The 25,779-nt window shown below is 40.6% G+C and overlaps 1 protein-coding gene across 16 annotated transcripts in view; it reads left to right on the top strand.

Annotated features, from left to right (window-relative positions):
* The window catches only part of LOC113908040 (mediator of RNA polymerase II transcription subunit 18), a 149,204-nt gene that overhangs the window by 52,604 nt on the left and 70,821 nt on the right, over nt 1-25,779 (top strand). For 14 of the 16 annotated variants that reach the window (XM_027567978.2, XM_027567987.2, XM_027567964.2 and 11 more), the window contains one exon: nt 11,643-11,696. In XM_027567978.2, coding sequence (XP_027423779.1) covers nt 11,643-11,696 — 54 coding nt within the window. Of the gene's footprint in view, nt 1-11,642; nt 11,697-25,779 lie in introns of those variants that run through there. The other 2 variants (XM_027568065.2, XM_027568073.2) reach the window with 2 other exon arrangements.

A 25,779-nucleotide genomic window follows, 5' to 3' on the forward strand; every position in this document is an offset into this window, starting at 1 on the left:
TATGGAGCAGCCAACACACTTCTGAAGATAAGATGGGGAAACTTGTCCTACCTGATTACAAGACTTATTGTAAACCTGGGGGTGCCTGGGTGGTTCAGTCGGTTAAGCATCCGCCTTCGGCTCAGGTCATGATCCCAGGGTCCTTGGGATCGAGCCCCTCATCGGGCTCCCTGCTCAGCGGGGAGCCTGCTTCTCCCTCTCCCTCTGCCTGCTGTTCCCCCTGCTTGGGCTCTCTCTCTCTCTGTCAAATAAATAAATAAAATCTTTAAAAAAAATTATTGTAACACTGATCATTAGACAATGTGGTTTTGGACCTGGGATCAAAAAATAGACCCATAGAATAGTATAGAGTGCTGGGAGAGAGACCTATACATAGGAAAAGGGATATAGGACAAAGGTGGCATTACAGATCCATGGAGAGAGGATAAATTATTCAGTAATGGATTGAGATCATTTGTTAGCCATAAAAAAATGGATCTCTTAATACCATACACAAAAATTAATTCTAGTTGCATTGATGGCCAAAATGTGAAGGGTAAAACTTTAAAATGTTAAGAGGAAAATATAAGAAAATATCTGTCTTATCTCAGGCCTTGTATACATTAACTTAGCAATAAGTTAAAAATAGAAATAAGACAGGGTGAAGGGATAGGAAGTGATGGAAAGGGGTTTGCTATTTTAGACAGGGTAGTCAGGACAAGGCCCCTCTGAGCAAGTCATATTTGATTTGTCACATGAAATAAAGGGGCAGATCATGCAATTTCTGAGAGTGGAGCATTCCAGGCTGTCTGAACAGCACCCGCAAAGCCCTGTGAGAATGTGCTTATTGAGTTACAGGAACAGCAAACAGGGTAGTGCGGCAGGAACTGAGTGAACTAGATGATAAGAAGTGAAGTTTATGAGTAAGCAGGTTAGGTTATGTAGGATCTCAAAGGCCGTGGTAAGAAATTTGGAGTTAATTTGAGGTGTCATAGGGAGACAGGATGTGCTTTATGTTTTTAAAGGATTACACAGACCACTCTGAGGACAACACAATATAGGAGTATGAGTGGAAGAAGGAGGGTTGATTAGGGAGTTGACACAGTAATCAAGGCAAGATGTGGCCATAGCTTGGAGTTGGGTGGTGAGAAGTGTTTAGATTATGGATATATTTTAGAGGCAGAGGCAGTAAAATTTGGTGATGATTTAGATGTGGGTATGAGAGAAAGAAAAGTCAATTATGACACCAAAGTTTTTGTCCTGAGCAACTGGAAAACTAAAGTTGCCTCTTCACTGAAACAATGATCTGAAATAGCAGCTAACACACTTGCCAGTTGTATTTTTTTTTTTTTTTGGTAAGTGTTCTACATCTATTGCCCTAACTATTGAATAGGGGAGACTGGAAAAAGAACAAGTTGGGAGTGAGGAATCAAGAGTTGTTGTTTTTAAATGTACTATGTCTGTGGTGCCTGGGTGGCTCAGTTGGTTGGGCGACTGCCTTCAGCTCAGGTCAGGATCCTGGAGTTCCTGGATCGAGTCCCACATCGGGCTCCCTGCTCAGCAGGGAGTCTGCTTCTCCCTCTGACCCTCCCCCCTCTCATGCTCTCTCTATCTCATTCTCTCTCTCAAATAAATAAAATCTTAAAAAAAAATAAATGTACTATGTCTGACAAACTTCTTAGATTTCCAAATAAAGATGTTGTGTAGACTGGATATACCAGTTTGAAGTTCAGAGGAGAGATTCAGTCTGGCAATATGAATTTGGAAGTTATCAGTGTATATATTGTATTTAAAGCTATAGAACTGGGGCGCATTGCCATGCAGGCTGACCTGAGACCTTTCATCATGGTGGACACGAAAGAGCATCCAGCAATAAGCATCTGGGGGCACAGTCGGAGGAGGTTCCTGCAGAGACTACCTCACTTGAAGTAGGAAGGAGAACAAAGACTAAGAAAATAAATAAATGGATGAGCTCCAAATCCACATGTCCAACTCACTAAATATCTCTACCTAGCATAAACCTCCATTCAACATACACAAAACAATTCATTATCTACCTCTTCCAGCAGTTTTTCTAGCTCACCACTATCCACCTAGTTGTTCAAACCAGAAATCTCATCCTCCACATATGAGTCATTTCCAAAACATATCTCACACCCATCCCTTTCTTCATCTTCATTGCTCCCCCTTGCTTGTGCGTGCTCTCTGTCTGTCTGTCAGATAAATAAATAAAATCTTAAAAAAAAAAATACAAAGCTGGGAAAAGAGGTAAAGCAGGGGTGGGGTGGGGTGATGATTTCTGTTTAAAGTTGGGTAAGGAAGGAAGGCTTCACTGAGAAGGCAACATTTTAGCAAGGACATAAAAGAATTGAGGAATGAATATCTGGGGGAGGAGCATTCCAGGGAGAGCGAATAGCAAGTGCAAAACCCCCAAGCATGCCTGGCAGGTTCAAGAAAAGGTAAGGAGGCTCACCTACCCGAGGCTTAGTGAGGGAGAGAGTAGTTGAACATGATGGGGTCATTGAACATGATCATAGGGCCTTGTAACTGTTGAAAGTCTTTTGCCTTTTACCCTGAGCTTTTGACAGATCTGGACTGAACATATGTATAGGTTTGGGCATCATCTGCATATGGGTGGTTATAGAAACCATGGAAATATTTCTAGCACAGGCACTCAGTTGGAGACACGAAGTAGAGTTCTCTTCTACAAAGACTACTCAGGATTCTTTCATCAAGATACCCTTCTGGGCGTGCCTGGGTGGCTCAGTCGTTAAGGAGCTGCCTTCAGCTCAGGTCATGATCCCGGAGTCCTGGGATCGAGCCCCACATCAGGCTCCCTGCTCCTCGGGAGGCCTGCTTCTCCCTCTCCCACGCCCCCTGCTTGTGTTCCCTCTCTCGCTGTGTCTCTCTCTGTCAAATAAATAAATAAAATTAAATAAATACAACAAAACCTATTTTTAAAAAAATGCCCTTCTGTTTGTGATTCTCTAAGGACAGAGGTGTTTCATTAATTGAAACTTTCTGTTAGCTAACCCAGGATCATCACCCTGATCATCTAGTGGATAATGTGGTTAACAGTTAAGATACTATTAATTCTGTCTTCTCTGTCTGCCAGCAAATCCTGTTATGTTTACTAACCATTTTCAGATGTTCCATTCTTGATTGTTACTGCCATTTCATTTATGTATCAGACGTTTATTCAGTGCCACATGCATCTGAAACAAAGTACTGACCTCAGATCTGTTTAGCATGAGGGTTTGAAAAGAGCTTTGTTTACACGAATGATTACACTGTGTTCAGGTTTCTAATGACTGTAGCTGGTATTAATCCCCTATTCTCTCTAATTCCTTTTGTACTTGTTGGAAGGTTAACACTCAACTGATTTGACTTCCCAGCTAGTTTTTTTTTTTTAGTGGTTGCTCTGGGACTTAGAATTCACATTTTACCTTAAAACAACCTAGTAATCTCATTCAGGTATATACCAATTTGGTTTCAGTATAGCTCTGTTCCTTTTCCCCTTAGTGTTATTATTCTCGACAAATTACGTATTTATATATCACAAGCCCATTACTATGATTTTATAATTATTGCTTTATACATTGTCTTTTAAATTAGATAGGAAAATAAAATTACATATATACATTTATACTGTCTTTTATACTTACCTATGTAGTTACTTTTACTGTTGCTCTTTATTTCTTCCTGTGGATTCTAGTTACTGTCTAGTTTCCTTTCACGTCTCTAGTAGAACAGGTCTGTTAGGGATGAATGCTTTCAGTTTTTGTTTATCTGGAAGTGTCTTCATCTCTCCTTTGTTTTAAAAGGATAGTTTTGCTGGATGTAGGATTTTTGGTTAACAGTCTTTTTCCTTCAGCATTTTGAATACTAAGTGTGGATCATTTTGCGTTTATCTTACTTAGACTTTTTTGAGTTTCTTGGATATATTTTTCATCATTTTAGAGCAGTTGTTGGCCATTATCTCTTTAGTTTCCCATTATGTGTGTGTCTATATACTTGATGTTTTGTATGCTTGATGGTTCTCTGAGGCTCTATTCATCTTTCTTCATTTTTTTTTTTAAGATTTTATTTATTTATTTGACAGAGAGAGAAATAGCGAGAGCAGGAACACAACCAGGGGGAGTGTGAGAGGGAGAAGCAGGCTTCCCGCCGAGCAGGGAGCCCAATGCGGGGCTAGATCCCAGGCCCCTGGGGTCATGACCTGAGCCAAAGGCAGACGCTTAATGACTGAGCCACCCAGGTGCCCCCATTTTTCTTCATTCTTTTTTCTTTCTGTTCCTCAGACAGGATAATCTCAATGAACCTATCTTTGATTTTGCTGATTCTTCTGCCAGCTCAAATCTGCTGTTCAGCCTATCTAGTGAATTTTTCTATTTAGTTATTATACTTTTCAACTACAGAAAATCTTTTTTTTAAAAAAGATTTTATTTATTTGAGAGAAAGAGCACAAGTGGGGTGAGGGGCAGAGGGAGAAGCAGACTCCCTGCTGAGCAGGGAGCCTGATGCTGGGCTCGATCCTGGGACTCCAGGATCATGACCTGAGCCAAAAGCAGACACTTAACCGACGGAACCACCCAGGTGCCCCAATCTTTCTCTTTTTTTCATACAATTTCTATTGCTATTGCCACTCTATTTGATGAGGCATTGTTTTTATACTTTATCTTAATTCTTCGGGCATGGTTTTCTTTAGTTCTTTGAAGTATTTAGAATAGCTTATTTAAAGTCTTTGTCTAGGGGCACCTGGGTGGCTCCGTCAGTTAAGCAGCTGCCTTTGGCTCAGGTCATGATCCCAGGGTCCTGGGATCGAGCCCCTCATCAGGCTCCCTGCTCAGCGGGGAGCCTGCTTCTCCCTCTCCCTCTGCCTGCCGCTCTGCCTGCTTGTGCTCTCTCTCTATCTCTCTGTCAAATAAATAAATAAAATCTTTAAAGTCTTTGTCTAGTAAACCCAGCATCTAGACCTCCTCAGGTACAGTTTTGTTGACTGCTTTTTTTCCCTGTATATAGACCATACTTTCCTCTTTATTTGTGTATCATAATTTTTTTCTGAAAACTGAGCGTTTAAAATAATGTGGCAATCTGCAAATCAGATTCTCCCCTCCTTCCTGTGGGTTTCTTGTTGCTGTTTATTTAGTGACTTTCCTGGATGAAATATCTGTAGAGCCTCTCTTCTTTGTTGTATATGGCCATTGAAGTCTCTGCTTGGTTGGTTTAGTGGTTAGCTGATGATTAGCCAGAGATTTTCTTAGATGTCTTGAACCAGTAAATTATCCAACCTTTGCCAAGGGCGTTCTGTCTCTACATTGGCATTTACCTTTAATGTTCCCAGCAGGCAGTTTACAACTTTGCCTTAGCCATTACTTCCTCCTTGCACAGAATTTCAAGGTCAACCAGAAGTAAGAGATCAGGGCCCTCTCAGGCCTTTCCTGGGTATGTGCAGAGCCTGCAAATGCATGTGCCCTTCTAGATACCCAAGAATATGTCAGAGCTTTCCAGAATCCCATATAGACCTCTCATGCCTGGACATTTATGGTTTTTTGTTCAGTGTACTGTTGGCCTCCAGCTGGTATCACTGCCTTAGGCCTTGGGGATGTTAAACGCTGCCACTGACTGTTTTTTGAAAAATGTCCAAAGGATAGGGCTGTTCACACAGAACCTGCTCTGAGTGAGGCCAAATAAAGATAAGGAGAATGGAGTTTCTTGGTGCTGTCAGTCAGATCGCATACTAACAACTTTCTGGGGATGGGGCTTTTAGGGAGCTCCAAATTTGTTCTGTCTTTTCTAGTAGCTGCTAGGCTGCTGGTTTTCGTAGCTACTGTGGTTATGAGGCTCTTGGTTTTCAGGGCTAAGTCAAAGCTGGGGAGAGGGAAGTGGAAGTCAGGCTAGTTAAAATGCCACAATACTCACTGATCTTACCAAGATTCAGCTGGGTTTGTTTGTTTGTTTTTAATTTATTTGACAGAGAGAGAGACAGCGAGAGAGGGGACACAAGCAGGGGAGTGGGAGAGGGAGAGGGAGAAGCAGGCTTCTTGCTGAGCAGGGAGCCCGATGTGATGCGGGGCTCAATCCCAGGACCCTGAGATCAGACCCAGGCCAAAGGCAGACACTCAACCAACTGAACCACCCAGGCACCCCTCAAGTTTACCATTTTACCATTTCTAAAGGATACAGTCAGTGACATTAAGTACATTCACATTGTTCTACAACTATCACCACCATCTATCTTCAGAACTTTTTCATTTTCCCAGACTGAAACTCTATACCTATTAGTGATAATTCCTCATACTTCCCTCCCTCGGCCCCTGGAAACACCATCTGACTTTCTGTCTCTGAATTTGACTGCTGTAGGTAAAGTGGAATCATACAATGTTTTTCTCTTGTGTTTAGCTTATTTCACTTAGCATAATGTCTCAGGATTCATCTATGTTGTAACGTATGTCAGAATTTCATTCCTTATTAAGGTTGAATAACATATTCCACATTTTATCTGTCCATTCACCTGTTAATGGATATTTAGGTTGTTTTTACCTTTTGGCTATTGTGAGTAATGATGCTATGAACATGGGTGTACAAATATGTGTTTGAGCTCCTACTTTCAATTCTTTTGGATATATATCCAGAAGTAGAATTGCTGGGTCATGCAATAATTCTGTTTCTAATTTTTAATTTTTCTAAATTATGGAGCCCAGTGTGGGGCTTGAACCCACAACCCTGAGATCAAGACATGAGCTGAGATCAAGAGTCGGATGCTTGCAGTGCCTGGATGGCTCAGTCGGTTGGGTAGCCGACTCTTGATTTTGGCTCAGGTCATGATCTCAGGGTTCTGGGGCTCAACCTGTGTTGTACTCTGCACTCATTGGGGAGTCTGCTTGAGAATTCTCTCTCCCTCTCTCTGTGCCCCTCCCCTGTACATGCACGCACTCTCTCAGATAAATAAGTAAATCTTTTAAAAAATTACCTTTGGGGTGCCTGGGTGGCTCAGTCATTAAGTGTCTGCCTTAGGCTCAGGTCATGGTCCCGGGGTCCTGGGATCAAGCCCCACGTCGGGCTCCCTGCTCCGCGGGAAGCCTACTTCTCCCTCTCCCACTCCCCCTGCTGTGTTCCTTCTTTCACTGTGTCTCTCTCTGTCAAGTAAATAAAATCTTTTAAAAAAAATTACCTTTAAAAAATCAGCCATTTAACCGACTGAGACACCCAGGTGCCCCCCCATCTCTGCCAGTCTTGATGGCTTACTTGGTGGTGTGACCCAAACCCTCATTCCTGAGGGATCTGAACCACTAGCTACCATGCTTTACTCAGGCCAGAGTGTCCAATTTGTCTGCTTACTGTACTCTCAGAATTGGGAAAGGGAGTACCAGTAGGCATCCAAGTAGATCATCTGGGTTCCAGATATATTGTCACTGTCCCTTTGTGGAACAGCAATCCTACTTCTTTCTAATAATAAGGATCCGTTACCCCTGCCAAGATGGTAATTCCTCCTTTACCTGCTGATCCCTAGATACAAGAACTTGAAAATGCCCAGGTGACAGCCATAGCTTATAGTCTCTAGGGATTCGTTCCCCTCCCCCCGTCAGGATTCTTTTGTCTCTTATGGAAGTGTTCTCTTTTGGTGACCAAAATCTTTTTTTTTTTTTTAAAGATTTTATTTATTTATTTGAGAGAGAGAGAGAATGAGAGAGAGCACAAGAGGGAAGAGGGTCAGAGGGAGAAGCAGACTCCCCGCTGAGCAGGGACCCCGATGTGGGACTCAATCCCGGGACTCCAGGATCATGACCTGAGCCGAAGGCAGTTGCTTAACCAACTGAGCCACCCAGGTGCCCTGGTGACCAAAATCTTGAACTTTGCAGAACCCAGAGTTGCAGGGATAAGACACACATGTTCCCCAGGTGGGTCTTTGGGATTTGATGATAAACAGGGTATATTGTGTTTGTACCCCCCATTTTCCTATATCCATGTATTTTTCCTTTTGAAGATATAGCATATGAAGGTCTTTGATTTGGGGTATATATTGCATCCTGGAGGTCGGCATTCTGTTCTTACAAAATATTACATTGAGTTGATGCTCAGCTGTGCCTTCATCAGGCCATTTCAATGCTCTTTTAGGTTAGGAGCTTCTAGATGATGCTATATATGATACCACCAGTAGATCCCATGGTCCTGGGACCTATCTTGCACTTACTGTAATGAAATGATATTGTGTGGGATGATGCTTACTGGTAGATTAAACCTTTCCTAAACTCTCGTGTAGTGATGTTCCAGAGGGCAGGAAAGGCAAACCTACACCCAGAATATGTCCCTATTCCTTTCAGAATAAATTGTTCACCTTTTCAAGGTGGAAGGGGCCAATATAGTCAGTCACCTTGCCATCAAGTGGTTTCCTTAAAGGTGGTGCCATATTGGAGCTTAGTGTTTACTTCTGTTGCTGGCCATTTGAACTTTTGGCTGCATCAGTAACTGGAGCATCCTTGATAAGTGGGAGTTCATGCCATTGTCCATGCATGGTATATATCCCTGCCACCATGACCACCTTCTTTCATGTGCCCATTTTGTCAGCACTGGGGAAGCCATGACAAAAGATGGCTGACAGAAACTGGTTGAGTCATTGTCTACATGGTTGTTTAGTGCCTGTTTCAATGGTAGATGTTCTCTGATGAATGTTGATGTGTGATACAAAGATCACATGTTGTACCCACTCCTATAGCCCTCCTGCATGCCTCTATCCTAAGACCTCCTTGCCCCAGTATTCCAGTCTTTCTACTTTTAAGCCCCCTGACCAGCATGTTACGACATTTACCTATGAGTTGTCAAACCACTTCTTTGTTTATACAAAGTAGACAGTCAGGTGTACTGCCTAAAGCTCTGCCCATTGGGAAGGGTTTTCCTTTACCACTGTCTTCAGTGCCACCCGCTGAGTGAGGCTGTAGCTGGCGCCTGTCCATTTTTGACTTGTACCACATACAGCCATCTATGAAAAATGTGAGGGTTTTTTCTTTGTCAACCGGTGATAGGGCCCCCCATATGGCCAAAAAGGTATATGCTGAGGGAGGGGCACTTGTGGGTGATATGATGGTTGGGGCTCTCCACTCAAGCTTGTGACCTCTGATCCTATTTGTGCTTGATCTTGGTTGATCATTTTCATCTTATGTTGGATTGTTACTGGGTCCACCAAACATTATAACTTGGGTCATGATGGGTGATTCTAGATAAACGGCCACTTTGTGTCCCGTGGTCAGGTGCTCCATATCTACTAGGATATAGTATCATGCCAGGAGTGTTATGGAGAAGGCATTTGATTTTCCACTACAAAAGGCATGGCCTTGCTCCAGAACCCCAGAGGTCTGTGTAGTGATTCTCCCACTGGGTCTTGCCATAATACCATAGGATCTGCCAGGTTGTTAATATCACCACCTAGGCCTGCAGAGTCCTTTCCTGTTATGAGCTACTCTCGAAATGCACCTTTTTATGTCACCTGGTTTAGAAGCCATAGCAGTATTCTCAGATTCTCAGGTGGTATGGTTCCCTCTTAATTGTGGGAAATGCAAGATGCAGTTACTTACTTGGTTGCCTTTACTTGAATGGCATGTCTTATCAGGCCCTCACTACTGGGCCCATAAAAATTTTACTGATGTAATAAGTTCCTGAATCTTTGAGATATTTCTCTCTCACTCTCTGGAGTACATGTCTCCTGACAAGGCCTTCAGTGTGCTATCCACCTCTTGCTCATATGGCCCAATTAGCAAGATGTTATTAATATAGTAGGTTACTGAGGGGCGCCTGGGTGGCTCAGTCGGTTAAGCTTCCAACTCTTGATTTTGCCTCAGGTCATGATCTCAGGGTCGTGGGATCAAGTCCTGTGTCGGGCTCCACGCTCAGCAGGGAGTCTCTCCGTCTCCCTCTGCCCCTCCCTCTCTCATAAATAATAAATCTTTAAATATATATGTGTATATATATATATACATATCTATCTATCTAGTTGGTCACTGTGATGTGCAGAAAGTCCAGATGATCCATGTCTTTTAGGACTATATTATGCAAGAAGGTTGCAAAATTAACATAGTCCTATATATAAGTGTATGCTGTAATCTGTCCATGTGAATGTGAATTGTTTCTGATCCTATTTACTTATAGAAATAAAATTAAAAAAAGAGCTTATTCCTCCAGTCATTGGCTGCATACTGTGCTCCAGGGCCTATTAATCTGCTCTAGCAAACATACATCTGGCATGGCAGCTCCAGTTGCAGCTAATACTAGATTCAGTTTGTGGTAATCTGCTGCCTACCTCCAGGATTTGTCTGATTTCTTCAGGGACCACACTAGTGAATTCTGCATCCTCCAGGAGTATTGCACTAATTTCTCCCAACCCCCCTCCCTTGACCCTGGGGTACAACATTGTTTTGTTTTGTTATTTATTATCTTGGCAGGTGGGCTGGAGCAGCTTTAGTTTCTTCTACCTAGCCTTCCCCAGTGTGATAACTCATACCACAGCCTAACAACTCAAAATAGGGATTTCACTAATTCCAGGTATATCTGTTTCAGTGATATACTCAGGAACTGAGGAAATGACCAGAAGGAGGGCCCACATGTGCAGTACTCTTCAAGTGCCTGATACATTCAGTCAACTAGAGCATTCCCTTCCACACGCAGACCACCACTATTCACCACTGGTGAAAGTTTAAGAATTGGGCCAGCACCCTGTACCAGGATTATCTGTGTTACATCTCTCACCAGTGATGCGGGATCCTCACTGCCATCTAGTCTGTGAGCAATTCAACTCCAAAACCCCTTTATACTCTCAATTTTCTCAGATCACTCCTGGCACCAACTGCTGGTAGGTTGTGTTCTCTGAAAAGCAGACTCAATTAAAGTTTAGCAATTCAGACTGTTTATTAGGGAATGCCCTTGGGATCCAAACCGCAAGAGAAATAGGAAGCAAGATTGGGCAGACTGACCCTAGTCTGATTAAGGGGCAGGGAAACATTTTTTTGTTTTATTTTCATACTTGAGCATTCTAAACTGACAACTTACTATATCTAAAATAACTTCTGCGTTCTTTAGGCAAACCCATCTCAGGTGTGAGTTTTGTTGGAGGGGGCTGTTGTTTGTTTTTACATAAAATTTACATAAAAATTTTCCTGTTTCCTTACACTCTAGTAAATTCAAGATGGGGATTGGAAAAGGAACTTACTTGAGTAAGCTGAGAATAATATATTTTAAAATGAAAATTAGCTTTGGGCGCCTGGGTGGCTCAGTTGGTTAAGTGACTGCCTTCGGCTCAGGTCATGATCCCAGGCTCCTGGGATCGAGTCCCGCATGGGCTCCCAGCTCAGCAGGGAGTCTGCTTCTCCCTCTGACCCTACCCCCTCTCATGCTCTCTCTATCTCATTCTCTCTCTCAAATAAATAAATAAAATCTTTTAAAAAAAATGAAAATTAGCCTTAAATGTTTCATGATATTTTTATACTATATATCTATATTTGAACTGTCTTAAAACAAATCCCAGTTGGTAATGTTCTCACTTAATAAGTTATATATTTCTATAATGTTCCAGTTTTAAATTATAATCAGTGTTACTGAATTGGTTTAAAAAAAACATAAAAGGTGATGGATTTTATGTTTTAAGTATATAATTTACCTTTTTCTCTTTTTAGAAACTATACTCCACCTCCCAAAACTGGTTAATTGTGGCATGGAAGATCCATTTGGTGAGTATCACCTGCATTTTTCTTAGTAGATGATATTTGTGGGGTGTTTTCCAAAAAAATCATATTACAGACTAGGAAGACTAGTTAGGACGTACTTAAAGTTTAAAATAGGCATTTAAAATATGCAAAAGCAAAGAAGGGGACCAGAGGCCGTTTTCCGTGTTTAACCTCAGCATGCTGGAATAAGATTTTGATTCAAGCATTTTGTGATTCTTTGCCAAATGTAAAGAAGTCTGAATCTCGTTTTATGCCAGTGTAAGTTGAAGTACCGTAAAAATGTAACCAATGTTACATTCTGCTCATGCCCAGTTACTCTAGGTGACAGGTCAGACACTTGGGCTACCGGTACAAGTAATTAGATAGCTCAGGTTAACAGCTGTTGTCTTGCTTTGGGAAAATGGCTGAAAACTTGGCAAGGTCCAAATTTCTCCTCTGCTTTTAATGACCTTAAATTTTGCTTCTTTAGGACCTCGGTGGGTTTCCCCTCTCCCGCCAAGGTACTTTGTAAGTTCATCAGCATAATCCTCAGTGTGAACACTAGAGGGCAGTCAGTACTTTGATCTTAAGTTTTATTACCAAGTTAATTACTTACGAACGGTTTAGTAAACAGTTTAGTAAATCGAGTTGATTTTGGTTGCCTGGTGACAAATCCTAAAGAACATGTACATATGACAAACTAGAGTAACATTTGACTGCTCCAAATGTGTTTACTGGAGACTTATTTTTTCTCTCTGACCTCCTTACCTCACCTAACTTAAGCATAACCTAAGTTTAATCGAATCTAATTAATTAAATTTATCATTAAATTTAATTAAATTTACTAGAGAATACCAAAGAGAGAGTTGCTATGGAAGTTATGGTTTGTCAGTAGTCAACTGAAATATAAATGGAAATGTGCTTTTGATCGCTAGTATGAGAAGGTTGTGTTCTGTGCTAGTGAGATTTTTTTCCTCTTATACTTTAAATCTTGGAATCTGTAACTTGATTAACATTTATATTCATAATGTGGATTCTAGAGAAAAGTGGAGTTTTTTTAGTTACAAAACCAACATATAATAATATTTGCTAGTTTATAGTCCATTTGATACCACTGGACAAAGAATAGAATTCTGAATGTAAAATAAGTTTGTTTCTGAGAAGATGGCGTTCCTTTAAGATAGGGTGATAATTCTGTTATAGTTAGATTAGCTGACAGTTACGTAGATAGTTTGAAAAAGAATTATTTGTTGTATTCTGAAAATAAAAGTGAGGGATTTCGACCCATCAAGTTTCGGAGGGACAGACCTAAGACCTCTGGGACCTTTCCTGTGTGGACAGATATTTACACATTTCATTATATAATATTTTAATATCACCTTTGTTAATACGACCACTGGTCTCATTGGAAAAGTCTTAAATATTGAGAAGCTGTCAGACTCACTCTGGTGAATATGTCTTCCAAAATTACAATTTTCTTTTTGAAAGCCTGACATATCACTGGTAGCAAGTACTGTCAGTTTTCTTCATAGTGATAGATTCACTTTTGTTCAATTTTGAGAAAATATCTGTCAAATATCTAAGCTTGAATAATATAGTTTGTTATTCAAGTAAAAATGGTATTTCATGAAAAAAACCTGGCTAGTTGAGGTTGCAACTCAACCACACAAGTACTTTTACTAAAGGTAACTGTTTATATTTCAGTATATGTTATGTGCATACTTACCATTTCCTTACACAGAATAATAAAAGGACATGTACTGAAGCATTGAGATTTATTAAAACTAGCAATTTTTACAGCTTTGTCAAGGACATTCTTAAAACTGGCATTGTTTTTAACTGCAGTAACGTAATGGTGAAGACCATGAGTCCTATTACAGTTTGGTGCTGCTGCCTTGATTTGTGTTAAGGTACCAGCAGTTTCGCTCACCATTGCTTTTGCACCATTGGTACAGTGTCAACACTGAAAACGGCGAATAATCCTTTAGTATTACTAAGTAAGTATATAACTGTACCTCTTAGACTCCTGGAAGGATCTCAGGGATCTCCAGGCATCAGAGGACCATACTTGCTTCCATTTCCTGAGGTTTAAAGAGTCTATTCTATGGAAAAAAAGCAACTTTGGGCAAAGTCAAGACTTGTCCTGGAAATTGTATTGGGCAGGGCTCCAGTGTGGACCCAGTCTTGGACATGTAGCAGAAGTATGGTCAGAGGGAGTGAGCAGTTCTGATTTCTGTGATTTCTCCCAAGTTGACCATGACCCACCTATAGCTTTCAGGAGTTGGTTAAAGAACACTTCTGTGAGATGAAATGAGTGTTCTGAGCTCATTAGGCAGCTGAGTATTTTTTTTTTTTTAAGATTTTTATTTTTTTATTTGACAGAGAGAGAGACAGCAAGAGAGGGAACACAAGCAGGGGGAGTGGGAGGGAGAAGCAGGCTTCCCGCGGAGCAGGGAGCCCGATGTGGGGCTCCATCCCAGGACCTTGGGATCATGACCTGAGCCGAAGGCAAACGCTTAATGACTGAGCCACCCAGGCACCCCGGCAGCTGAGTATTTTGAGAAGAAATTTATCAGCACTTAGTCAAGATAAGCTGAAGACCAGGCTCACCTAGGCACTACATTCTTATATTCAAAAGGAGGATAGGGATGCCTGGGTGGCTCAGTCAGTTAAGCATCTGCCCTCAGCTCAGGTCATGATCCCGGGGTCCTGGGATCGAGTCCCATATCGGGCTCCTTGCTCAGCAAGGAGTCTGCTTCTCCCTCTGCCTGCTCTGCCAGCCGCTCCCCCTGCTTGTGCTCTCTCTCTCTCTCTGACAAATAAATAAAAATCTTAAAAAAAAAATTTTAAAAAGAGGATAAATGGCAGCAGAGATCATAGTGATGGCAGCCTTTAGTTTGTCTCTTGGGTCACTGTTCCAGTCTGGACAGATGTCTCTCTGGATGTGGTGCACAGATGTCCTCCTGGATAGCACTACTCACCTGGGGGCTCAGCTCAATCCTGTGTCTTCTTTTTTGACGGCCAGGTGCTTCTCAGTGCTGGGCCTCCCAGAAGTTTCCTGGTTCTCACCTCTTTTTCCTTTAGCTCTGCCTCCTGGAGGATTTCTTCATCTTTATCCTCAATTAAAATTTTCTTTTCTACTCTTTATGTTCTGAATTTCTGGGAGGTCTCTTTTATTCGGGGAATGTTTCTTTCATAGTATCCTTTTATTGTTTCAGCAAACTTTCTTTGCCTTGCATAGTCCCATTTCCCCTAAAGTTGCTTTTCTATGTTTGTTTTGATCTGTTTTATGTTAGAGTTTTCCTCTGATGTCTCATAATAATTAACTGTCTGCTCGTGATTAAGAATGGGAAGCTTTAAATTAGAAGCTTTAAACGCATAGGCTGATTACCTCTGGGCCTTTCTGTAGGGTGAACTTCTTGCCCGTCTTGTTGAGGAAAAAGCCCCATGTCAGTAGGAGCAGATTTTCCATCACTGACTAGATGTCTAGATGGTAAGGGATGAAGAGGATTTGGGGGGGTGGTTTGCTCCGCTCAGCACTATTGTGCACATGGTTCCCTAATTCCCCTCAGTTTTTAGTGCTGTGTTCCCACCATCAACTGCCTTTTGTGTCCCCAGTCCAGAAACCAATTGTTTTATCCCTTCCAAGAATCAGACCTCTTGAATTCTGCCAGTGTTGGTGTGGGGTGGACATTCAAAGTCATGGAGTGGGGAAAGTTGATAAAGGAATCAAACAGTTTTTACCCTGATTCTCTTTATTTTATTTCCTTCCCTTTCATCCTCAGTTTCAAAGGTACCTGGTAGAATTCAATGAAAGTATTATTAATCTATTAATAATTTGTAGCGGAGATAGTGGGGTGGGGGAGTAATGACTACACTGTACATTAAGTGCTAGAGGAAGGAAGGGTCCAGAGAAGATGTGTGTATAGTTTATGCTACTGTGATACTTCATACCCCACTCTTTTAAAAATGGCTCATTATTGCTTCTGCTTTCTTTCTTCCGCCCTTATCATCTGTTTATGGGGACGTACGGAAAGAAAAGGAACTGAAACCCTGTCATATGAAGCTCCTAAAGGTTTTTGGGGTAGGAAAGGATCTATATGCTAAATTGCCTTCCCAAAATCTTCTGACAACTTTATTAAGTTTCTATACACCCTCCCTTCCATAGAAGTGAACACAATTTGTTGAAAAATATTTTTTTTGGTATGTGCTTGATGAAATAATTATTTAATGAGATAGATTATTAGTATGAATCCTGAATTTGAAGCTAGTTGCAAAGGCTTTATTCACGCATGGTATTTTAGGAACAGATTTACAAGGTAATATCTCCTTTGGATTAAAATTTGTATCACATAGGGAATATGAGAAGCGGTGTGTTGAAGTAGAAAAGAGAAGCTATATCTAAACAAAAATTATTTTCTTCCTATTCTATATCTGAATTTATAAATCATTATTGTGTTATAATGGGGTTTTCCCTAGATATTCAAGGACATTTATTAAGGAGCCATGCTCAAAGCTAATGCACTTAACTTCAAAGTTCATGGGAAAACAGGATACCTGGCTGGCTGAGTCAGTGGAGCATGTGACTCTTGATCTTGGGGTTGTGAGTTCGAGCCCACATTGGGTGTAGAGATTTCTTAAAAAAATAAAATAAAATCTTTAAAAAAAAAAAAAAGCTCGTCGGTAAACATTTTGTGATGCTATCATGTTTTTACCACTTGAAGCTCAAAATGTGTTAATAACACAGTCCTTCACTCCCTCTGCTTTAAGAATGAAGACCAAAATATGAACTTAATTAGTTTTGGGATCCTTAGGGAGTAGGAGATGAATTCCTCTGGAATTAAACTATGCCAAAAATGATATTAGTTCTATTTTTTTCCTGTGGTTTTGAATAGAAATTTTAAAAAGCATTATTATAAACATATATTATCTTCCTTTCCTGTTAGGACTATAAACTTATGGAGGGCAAGATCTTCCTACTGTTATATCCCACTGCCCAAGAGTAAGCACACAATACATATTTGTATGTATTTCTTACCATGGTTTTAAATTTTCTGCATAAAATAGAATTACCAGTGGTGTGGGGGTGGCTCAGTCGATTAAATGGCTGTCTCTTGGTTTCAGCTGGGGTCGTGATCTTTTTTTTTTTTAAAGATTTTATTTATTTATTTGAGAGAGGGAATGAGATAGAGCATGAGAGGGGAGAGGGTCAGAGGGAGAAGCAGACTCCCTGCTGAGCAGGGAGCCCGATGTGGGACTTGATCCCAGAACTCCAGGATCATGACCTGAGCCAAAGGCGGTTGCCCAACCAACTGAGCCACCCAGGCGCCCTGGGGTCATGATCTTATGGTCTTGAGATTGAGCCCCGAGTCAGGCTCTGTGCTCAGTGTGGAGTCTGCTTCAGATTCTCTCCCTGTCCCTCCAGCTCACGCTCTCTCTCTCTCTCTCTCTCTCTCAAATAAATAAATAAAATTTTTATTTAAAAAAAGTAGAGGGGGGCGCCTGGGTGGCTCAGTTGGTTAAGCGACTGCCTTTTCAGGTCATGATCCCAGGGTCCTGGGATCGAGCCCTGTATTGGGCTCCTTGCTCAACAGGGGACCTGTTTCTCCCTCTCCCTCTTCCACTCCCACTGCTTGTGCTCTCTTGCTCTCTCTCTTCCAAAGAAATAAGTAAAATAAATAAATTAAAAAAAAAAAGTAGAGGGACGCTTGGGTGGCTCAGTCATTAAGCATATGCCTTCAGCTCGGGTCATGATCCCAGGGTCCTGGGATCGAGCCCCACATCGGGCTCCCTGCTCAGCGGGAAGCCTGCTTCTCCCTCTCCCACTCCCCCTGCTTGTGTTCCCTCTCTCGCTGTCTCTCTCTCTCTCTCTGTCAAATAAATAAAATCTTTAGAAAAAAAAAGTAGAATCACCAATCTTAAGGGAAATAGAGGGCGCAGAAGCCCATCTTCTATCAACTTTAATAGCACAGATACCGTGTAATTTTTTTTTTCCGTCAGTAGAAAAAGATGAACCATAGTGGTAATGCAAGCCTGAAAAAGCCAGTAGTGATGCTGACATTCTGGACTATCTCCCATATCCTCGCACCACTTTTCATCCCTTCTGACTACTCCTTGCACCTAGAACATCATAGCAAGTTTGAAGTTGGCTAAATGTGTAGACTGGTTTCCATCTGAATTTACTTCTGCATACTGAGCTCTTAGCAGTGTGTCATGGACACTGCATAGGCAGTGATTCTTAAAATTTTAAAAGGAAGTAATAGGAGAGATGGATGGCTTCACTTATCATTTTGTATCTTCCTGTATGGTTTGCATCTTCTAACTATATACATGTGTTACCTTTATTTTTCAAAATGGAAACAGGGATTTTATCTGGGCTGTAGTGTTAATGACATTTTTGTTTCTTCCTTATATTTCTCAGTGTTAAAAATAAAATGTATAAAACTAATTTCTTAAAGGAGGTAAAAGACAATAAAAAGGTTTTGTTAAAGGGAATTAAATACTATAATGGTCATTTTACATGCACAGCTTAATGGCTATACCTCAAATAACCATGTTATATCTCTGTATAATAACGTGGCCTTTTAAAATATAAGACATTTTGTTTTTTTTGTTTTGTTTTGTTTTGTTTTTTTAAAGATTTTATTTATTTGAGAGAGAGAGAATGAGAGAGAGCACATGAGAGGGTTTAGGGTCAGAGGGAGAAGCAGACTCCCTACCGAGCAGGGAGCCCGATGCGGGACTCGATCCAGGGACTCCAGGATCATGACCTGAGCTGAAGGCAGTTGCTTAACCAACTGAGCCACCCAGGCACCCTAAAATATAAGACATTTTGTTCTCATGAACTAGATTCAGCCTACCCTGTCAAACTGCAACACAGCTGACTTGTTCCTTATCCGGTCATTTGTTCAGTAAACACTGAGCAAAATCAGCAAGGCGGCATGTCCTAACAGTTCAGCCCTCAAGCTCCAGAGTCAGAAAAACTTGATTTCAGATCCCAGTTCTGCCATTTCTTGTCTGTGTCCTTTTAGGCAATACAGTTACTTGTTGAACTTCAATTTATCTGTAAAGTAAGGATACGGATTTTACCTTTTCCACAAGTTGCTCTAAGAATTAAATGAGTTAATGCTTGTAATGTTTATAACATGGTGCCAAACACATAGTAAATATATAATAGCTGTACTGTCTTTGGCACTAAGGGTAAAAACATGAATAAGATATGATCCCTGTTCTTTTTTTTAAATTTTATTTATTTATTTGAGGGGAGCGGAGCAAGAGAGCACGAGCAGGGGCAGGGGCAGAGGGACAAGCAGACTCACTGCTGAGTGCAGAGCCTGACATGGGGCCGGTTCCAGGACTCTGAGATCATGACCTGAGCTACAGTCAGATGCTTAATCCACTGAGCCTCTCTCCTCTCAACTGGGTGCTCAAACTCAAGACCCCAAGATCCAGAGTCCCATGCTCTACCGACTGAGCCAGCCAGGTGCCCCTGATCCCTGTTCTTATGTAGCTTTCAATCTGGGTTAACCAGTTACAAGGTACTCCATAGGATTCCTTTTTTTTTTTTAACCTGTGTGTGGTTGAGATCATTTATATACAATAAAAGTTACCCTTTTTAGGTGTATATTCCTTTTTTTTGACAAACAGGTAAGATTGTATAACCTATACTACAATCAGGATAATAGGGTATTTCCTTCACCCAAAAACTACCCTGCTTATCTTTTTAAATAATATCAGTCTCTTCCCTCCACCCTCAGCCCCTGGCAACCACTTGGACCTGAATTCTGTCCCTTTTTCTATAATGTTATGTAAACAAAATTGTACAACACATAGCTTTTTCTGGGTTTTTTTTCACTTAGCATAATGCTGTTGAGATTCATACATGCTGTTGTATGTATTAGTAGTTCATTCCTTTCATACTTTTTCCAGAATGTCATATAATTGGAATCATACATAGCCTTTTGAGATTGACTTCTTTGGCTCAGTGATACGTATTTAAGGTTCCTCCATGTCTTTTCATAGCCTGATAGCTCCTTTCTTTTTATCGCTGAATACTATTCCATTGTTCGGATGTACCGCAGTTCATTCATTCACCTACTGAAGGGAATCTTGGTTGTTTCCAAGTTATGGCAGTTATGAATAAAGCTGCTGTAAATGTGTGTGCAGGTTTCTGTGTGCACATAATTTTCAATGTATTTATTTGAGAAAGAGCAGAGCGAGTGAGGGAGAACACAAGTGGGGGAGAGGGGCAGTGGGAGAGGGAGAAGCAGGCTCCCCACTGAGCAGGGAGCTCAACGTGGGGCTCGATCCCAGGACCCTAGGATCATGACCATGGCCAAAGGCAGACGCTTAACTGACTGAGCCACCCAGGCACCTTTAAAAGTTTTCAATTATTTGGGTAAATACAAAGGAGTGCAATTGTTGGAACATTCTGTAAGAGTATGTTTCGTTTTATAAGAAACTGCCAAATTGTATTCCAAAGAGACTGTTCCATTTTGCATTCCCACCAGCAGTGAATGAGCCTTCCTAGTGCTCCACATCCTCACCATCATTTGATATTATCAGTGTTTTGGATTTTGGTCATTCTAATAGGAGTGTAGTTATATCTCATAATGGCTTTAATACGTAGTTCCCCCATGACTAATGATGCTGACTAACTTGTGTATTTAGGTGCCATCCATATCTTTGATGAAATATCTGTTGAGATCTTTTCCTCTTTTTAAAAATGGGCATATTAATGAGTTGTGAAAGTTCTTTACATAGTCCATATGCAAGTTCTTTATGAGATATATGTTATGCATGTGTTTTTTCCTTGCCTGTGGCTAGTCTGATTAGCAAAAGTTTTTAATTTGATAAAATCCAATTTTTTATTTTATGGTTAGGGCTCTTTTTCTTTTTTTTTTTTTTTTTAAGATTTTATTTATTTGTCAGAGAGAGAGAGAGCAGCAGGGAGAGGGAGAAGAAGCAGGCTCCCCGCTTGAGCAAGGAGCCTGATGCGGGGCTTGATCCCAGGACCTTAGGATCACGACCTGAACCAAAGGCAGATGCTTAACCAACTGAGCCACCCAGACGCCCCAGTGCTCTTTGTCTTCTAAGAAATCTGTGCTCAACCCAGTGTCACAGATATTTCTCTGTTTTTTCTTCAAGATGTCTTCGGGTTTTTCATTTAGGTCAGTGATCCTCTTTGAGTTAATCTTGGATATGGTACAATGTTGAAAATACTCTCTGTCCTCTGCTAAATTACTTTGGCACTTTTGTTGAATTCCTGATGAAATGGGCAATTTTCAGGACGCCTGGGTGGCTCAGTTGTTTAAGCATCTGCCTTTGGTCATGATCCTAAGGTCCTGGGATAGAGTCCCGCATCAGGCTCCCTGCTCAGCAGGGAGCCTGCTTCTCCCTCTGCCTGCCGCTTCCCCTGCTTATGCTCACTCTTTCTCTGATTAAAAAAAAAGAAAAGAAAAGAAATGGGCAGTTTTCTAGGAAAATATAATTAACCAGGGTGACTCAAGAAATAAAGATCTCATGGAAGAAATGTTAAAATGTATCTAAGCTCAGTGGGTTTAATGATAATTTCATTGTTAGTGTGAGGAAGCAAATAATTAGAATGCTATATCAAAAAACAAACTAACAAAACAAACAAAAAAAGAATGCTGTATCAACCACAGGAGAGAAAAAAAGATAGAAAATATATCCATCTATTTTATAAAGTTCACAAGATCTTGATAATTATAAGCTGACAAAGATAGTACAAAAATAAAAGTGACGGGTGGCTGGGGGCTCAGTCGGTTAAGCGTCTGCCTTCAGCTCAGGTCATGATCTCAGGAACCTGGGATCAAGCCCCTTCTCAGGTTCCCTACTCATCAGGGAATCTGCTTCTCCCTCTGTCCCTCCACGCACTTGTGTGCTCTCTCTCTCTCTCTCTCTCAAATAAGACCTATAAAAAATAAAAGTGACACTTGTTCTATCTCAATGAATACAGTTCTGGAAAAGCTATATAAAGTACTTGGAGATTAAATCCAACAAATCATTTTATTTTTTTCTGATTACAAAAACAACACATATTTCTTCCAGGAAAATTAGAAAATATAAAGTGATGTAAAGAAGAAACTCTTATGCCTAGTGATAACCACTGATTACCGTTGATGCCATTCTGATATATCTGCTTCCATGATCTTTTCGAGAGCAATTACCTGTATAGTGATACATTTTTTTAAGATTTATATATTTATTTGAGAGAGAGAGAGAAAGCACAAGCAGGAGGGGCCGAGGAAGGGAGAATATTAAGCAGACATGGCATTGAGTGTGGAGTCCAACGCAGGGCTTGGCACTAGACTTGATCTCATGACCCTGAGATCATGACCTGAGCCAAAATCAAGAGTTGGATGCTTAATCGTTGACTGCGCCAACCAACCGCTGCACCTGTATAGTTATACATTTCTAACATACGAATTCAGAACTGCTTTTTTTCCCCATTTGATATGTCAAATATCTCAGTATATTAAAGGAATATGACCAAGAATGCTATATCAAAATGGAACCAAGGATATGAAGGAATCTATGAATAATAACACATTAGTATATTAGTCAAAAAACAGGAGGAAAATAATTGCTCATTTCTGGAGATGACAAAAATTTTTGATAAAATTCAACTATTCCAGCAAAAAACTTTTTTTATACTGAGAATGGGATTTTTTTAAATTTATTTTTTATTTTATTTATTTATTTTTAAGATTTTATTTATTTATTTGACACAGAGAGAGAGAGACAGCGAGAGAGGGAACACAAGCAGGGAGAGTGGGAGAGGGAGAAGCAGGCTTCCCGCCGAGCAGGGAGCCTGATGCAGGGCTCAATCCCAGGACCCTGGGACCATGACCGGAGCCAAAGGCAGACGCCTAACGACTGAGCCACCCAGGTGCCCTGGGATTTTTTTTTTTAAAACAAAAAGCACCTATATTGCTACTAAATTGATTTAAGTTGGTAGCATTAAGACACATTTAATAAAAATTAGGTACAATTTCTTTTGACCACCACAGCCCAGTGACGACCCATAGCATACTGTTGTATATATCCTTTTCATTGCTTTTTTTCTTTTACAATATGTTTACATACTTCTTAAACATGATAAAGAATGGCTGTCTGAATACCACACTTATAGTGAAATACTGAAGAAATGTCCACTAGAGTAAGAACAAGACAGCCTGCTCAACAAGCCCACTGTTACCTTATTTAACATTATTTTGGGAGTTCTTAGTGTAGTTAAGACAAACATTGGGGCGCCTGGGTGGCTCAGTTGGTTGGGCGACTGCCTTCGGCTCAGGTCATGATCCTGGGGTCCTGGGATCGAGCCCCTCATCGGGCTCCCCCTGCTCTGTGGGGAGCCTGCTTCTCCCTCTGCCTGCCACTCCCCCTGCTTGTGCTCACTCTCTCTCTCTCTCTGTCAAATAAATAAATAAAATCTTGAAAAAAAAAAAAGACAAACATTCATCCAGAGGTATAGTCCCAGTAATGAATAAGTTAATTATATATTTGTCGGACAATATTATTCTCTTCAGAAAAATACTCCTAAGAGAATCAGCTGAAAAAGAGTCCAATAAAATAGCTGACTAAATGCAAAAAAATTGTTCAAAAATGAATCATTTTAAATGTATGTATAATAAATTATATCAAAAAACTACAGGGATTAAAAGTCATTTACAGTAACAACCCAAATTATGAGATACCTAAGAATGATTTGATATAGAGGAATGAACAGATGCATTGTGTCAAGAAATGGGAAAAATTGGGGTGCCTGGGGGTCTCGGTTAAGCCTCTGACTTGATTTTGGCTCAGGTCATGATCTCAGGGTGGTAAGATCAGCGTCCGACTCTGCACTTAGGGGGGCATCTGCTTGAGATTCTCTCCCTATTCCACTCCCCCACACCCCCATACGCTCTCTTTCTCTCTCTCAAATAAATAAATCTTAAAAAGAAAAAGAAATGGGAAAAATTATTAGTGCCATGTATTACTAAATTTACCGTATAGATCTAATGCAGTTCTAATAATTGAAGTGAATTTATATTTGCTTGTGATATTTGGCAAGTGTATGAAATATAACTTAGAAAAAAATTCAAGTTAAGTAGTTAAGAAACTGTCCTTTTTGCTGATTTATGATGCTATATCAGTCAAACAAGGGTTTATAAGATCTCAAGTGTATTTTTTGGACTGTATGTTCTGTTCTGTTAAACACCTGTCAGGTTTTTTTGTGTGTTTTTTTGTTTTTGTTTTTAGATTTTATTTATTTATTTGACAGAGAGAGAGACAGCGACAGAGGGATCACAAGCAGGGGGAGTGGGAGAGGGAGAAGCAGGCTTCCGCCTGAGCAGGGAGCCCAGTGGATGCAGGACTCGATCCCAGGACCCTGGGATCATGACCTGAGCCAAAGGCAGACACTCCACAACTGAGCCACCCAGGAGGCCCCCACCTGTCAGTTTTTACACCAATTCTACATTATTTATTTATTTTTTTAAAGATTTATTTTTTTCAGAGAGAGAGTGCATGAGCGGGGGAAGGAGCAGAGGAGCCTGAAGCAGGGAGCCTGAAGCAGGGCTCAATCCCACAACCTTGAGATCATGACCTGAGCTGAAACCAAGAGCTGGACGCTCAACCAACTGAGCCATAATGGTCATATTTTAATAATAATAATATAATAATGGTCATATTTTAAGATCTAAAATAATATCCCTATAATGGTCATATTTTATAATATGATATAATATAATAATGGTCATATTTTAAGATCTAAAATAATATCCTTTTTTTTTTTTTATTCATGAGAGTCAGAGAGAGAGAGAGAGAGGCAGAGGCAGAGGGAGAAGCAGGCTCCCCGCCTAGCAGGGAGCCCGATGCGGGACTTGATCCCAGGACCCTGGGATCATGACCTGAGCCAAAGGCAGACGCTTAACCATCTGAGCCACCCAGATGCCCTAAAATAATATCCCTTTATTATTCTACTTTTTCAAGCTTTTCTTTGTTATTATCTAAAGGAATAACCTTGATAAAGAGCAGTGTGCACAGCACAGTGATTATGACATATTCCCATTTAAAAGTATTATTTGTATTAAACAAAAAAAGCCTTTAAGTTTTTTAAAATTTTTATGTTTTAATATTAAGTGATAAGTAAATATCTTTAATTTAAAAAATGTATTTCCTCAACTTTCTTTCAAATTCAGACTAAGTATGATCAATGGGATTTAAAAGTTGATAATGAAACTAGTATAAACGTTTCTCATTAGGAAGGAAAACATAAATTTCAAAATGGCCTCAGTGGTTGTCTTCTTGGGTTGATCAGAGTTCTGTCATGTTAAAAATGACCTTTCAGGGCATCTGAGTGGCTCAGTTGGTTGGGCGACTGCCTTCGGCTCAGGTCATGTTCCTGGAGTTCCAGGATCAAGTCCCACATCGGGATCCCTGCTCAGCGGTGAGTCCGCTTCTCCCTCTGACCCTCTCCCCTCTCATGTGCTCTCTCTCTCTCTCTCTCATTCTCTGTCTTTCAAATAAATAAATAAAATCTTTTAAAAAAAATGACCTTTCATGGAGCCCCTGGCTGGCTCAGTCAGTAGAGCATGAGACTCTTGATATCAGGGTCGTGAGTTTGAGCCTCATGTTGGGGGTAGAGTTTACTTTAAAAGAAATGACCTTTCATGATAGAGCTTTGACTTGACTGAAAAAAGTATAGTATTTACAAGATTGCTGTTTGAACATCAGTGGAGTCCAGAACACATGCATGTGTGCATACACACACACACACACACACACACACACACACACAGAACACATGCATGTGTGCATACACACACACACACACACACACACACACACACACACACACACACACACACACACACACACACACACACACACACACACACACACACACACACACACACCCCCATAATGGAGGCTTCCATTACAAGAAGGTGATAGCAATGTAATGGATTGTTTGTGGAATGGTACCAATGGCTTTCAGTTCCTTACTGAAGATTTGTTTTGTTTTTTTCCTCATCAAACCAGTGTTTTTCTGTTAGTAGCCAGAATGACATCAGATTGTAGTCTGTAGCTACAGCTTTCC

The sequence above is a fragment of the Zalophus californianus genome, chromosome 4 (genome assembly GCF_009762305.2).
Source record: "Zalophus californianus isolate mZalCal1 chromosome 4, mZalCal1.pri.v2, whole genome shotgun sequence".
Lineage (NCBI taxonomy): Eukaryota > Metazoa > Chordata > Mammalia > Carnivora > Otariidae > Zalophus > Zalophus californianus.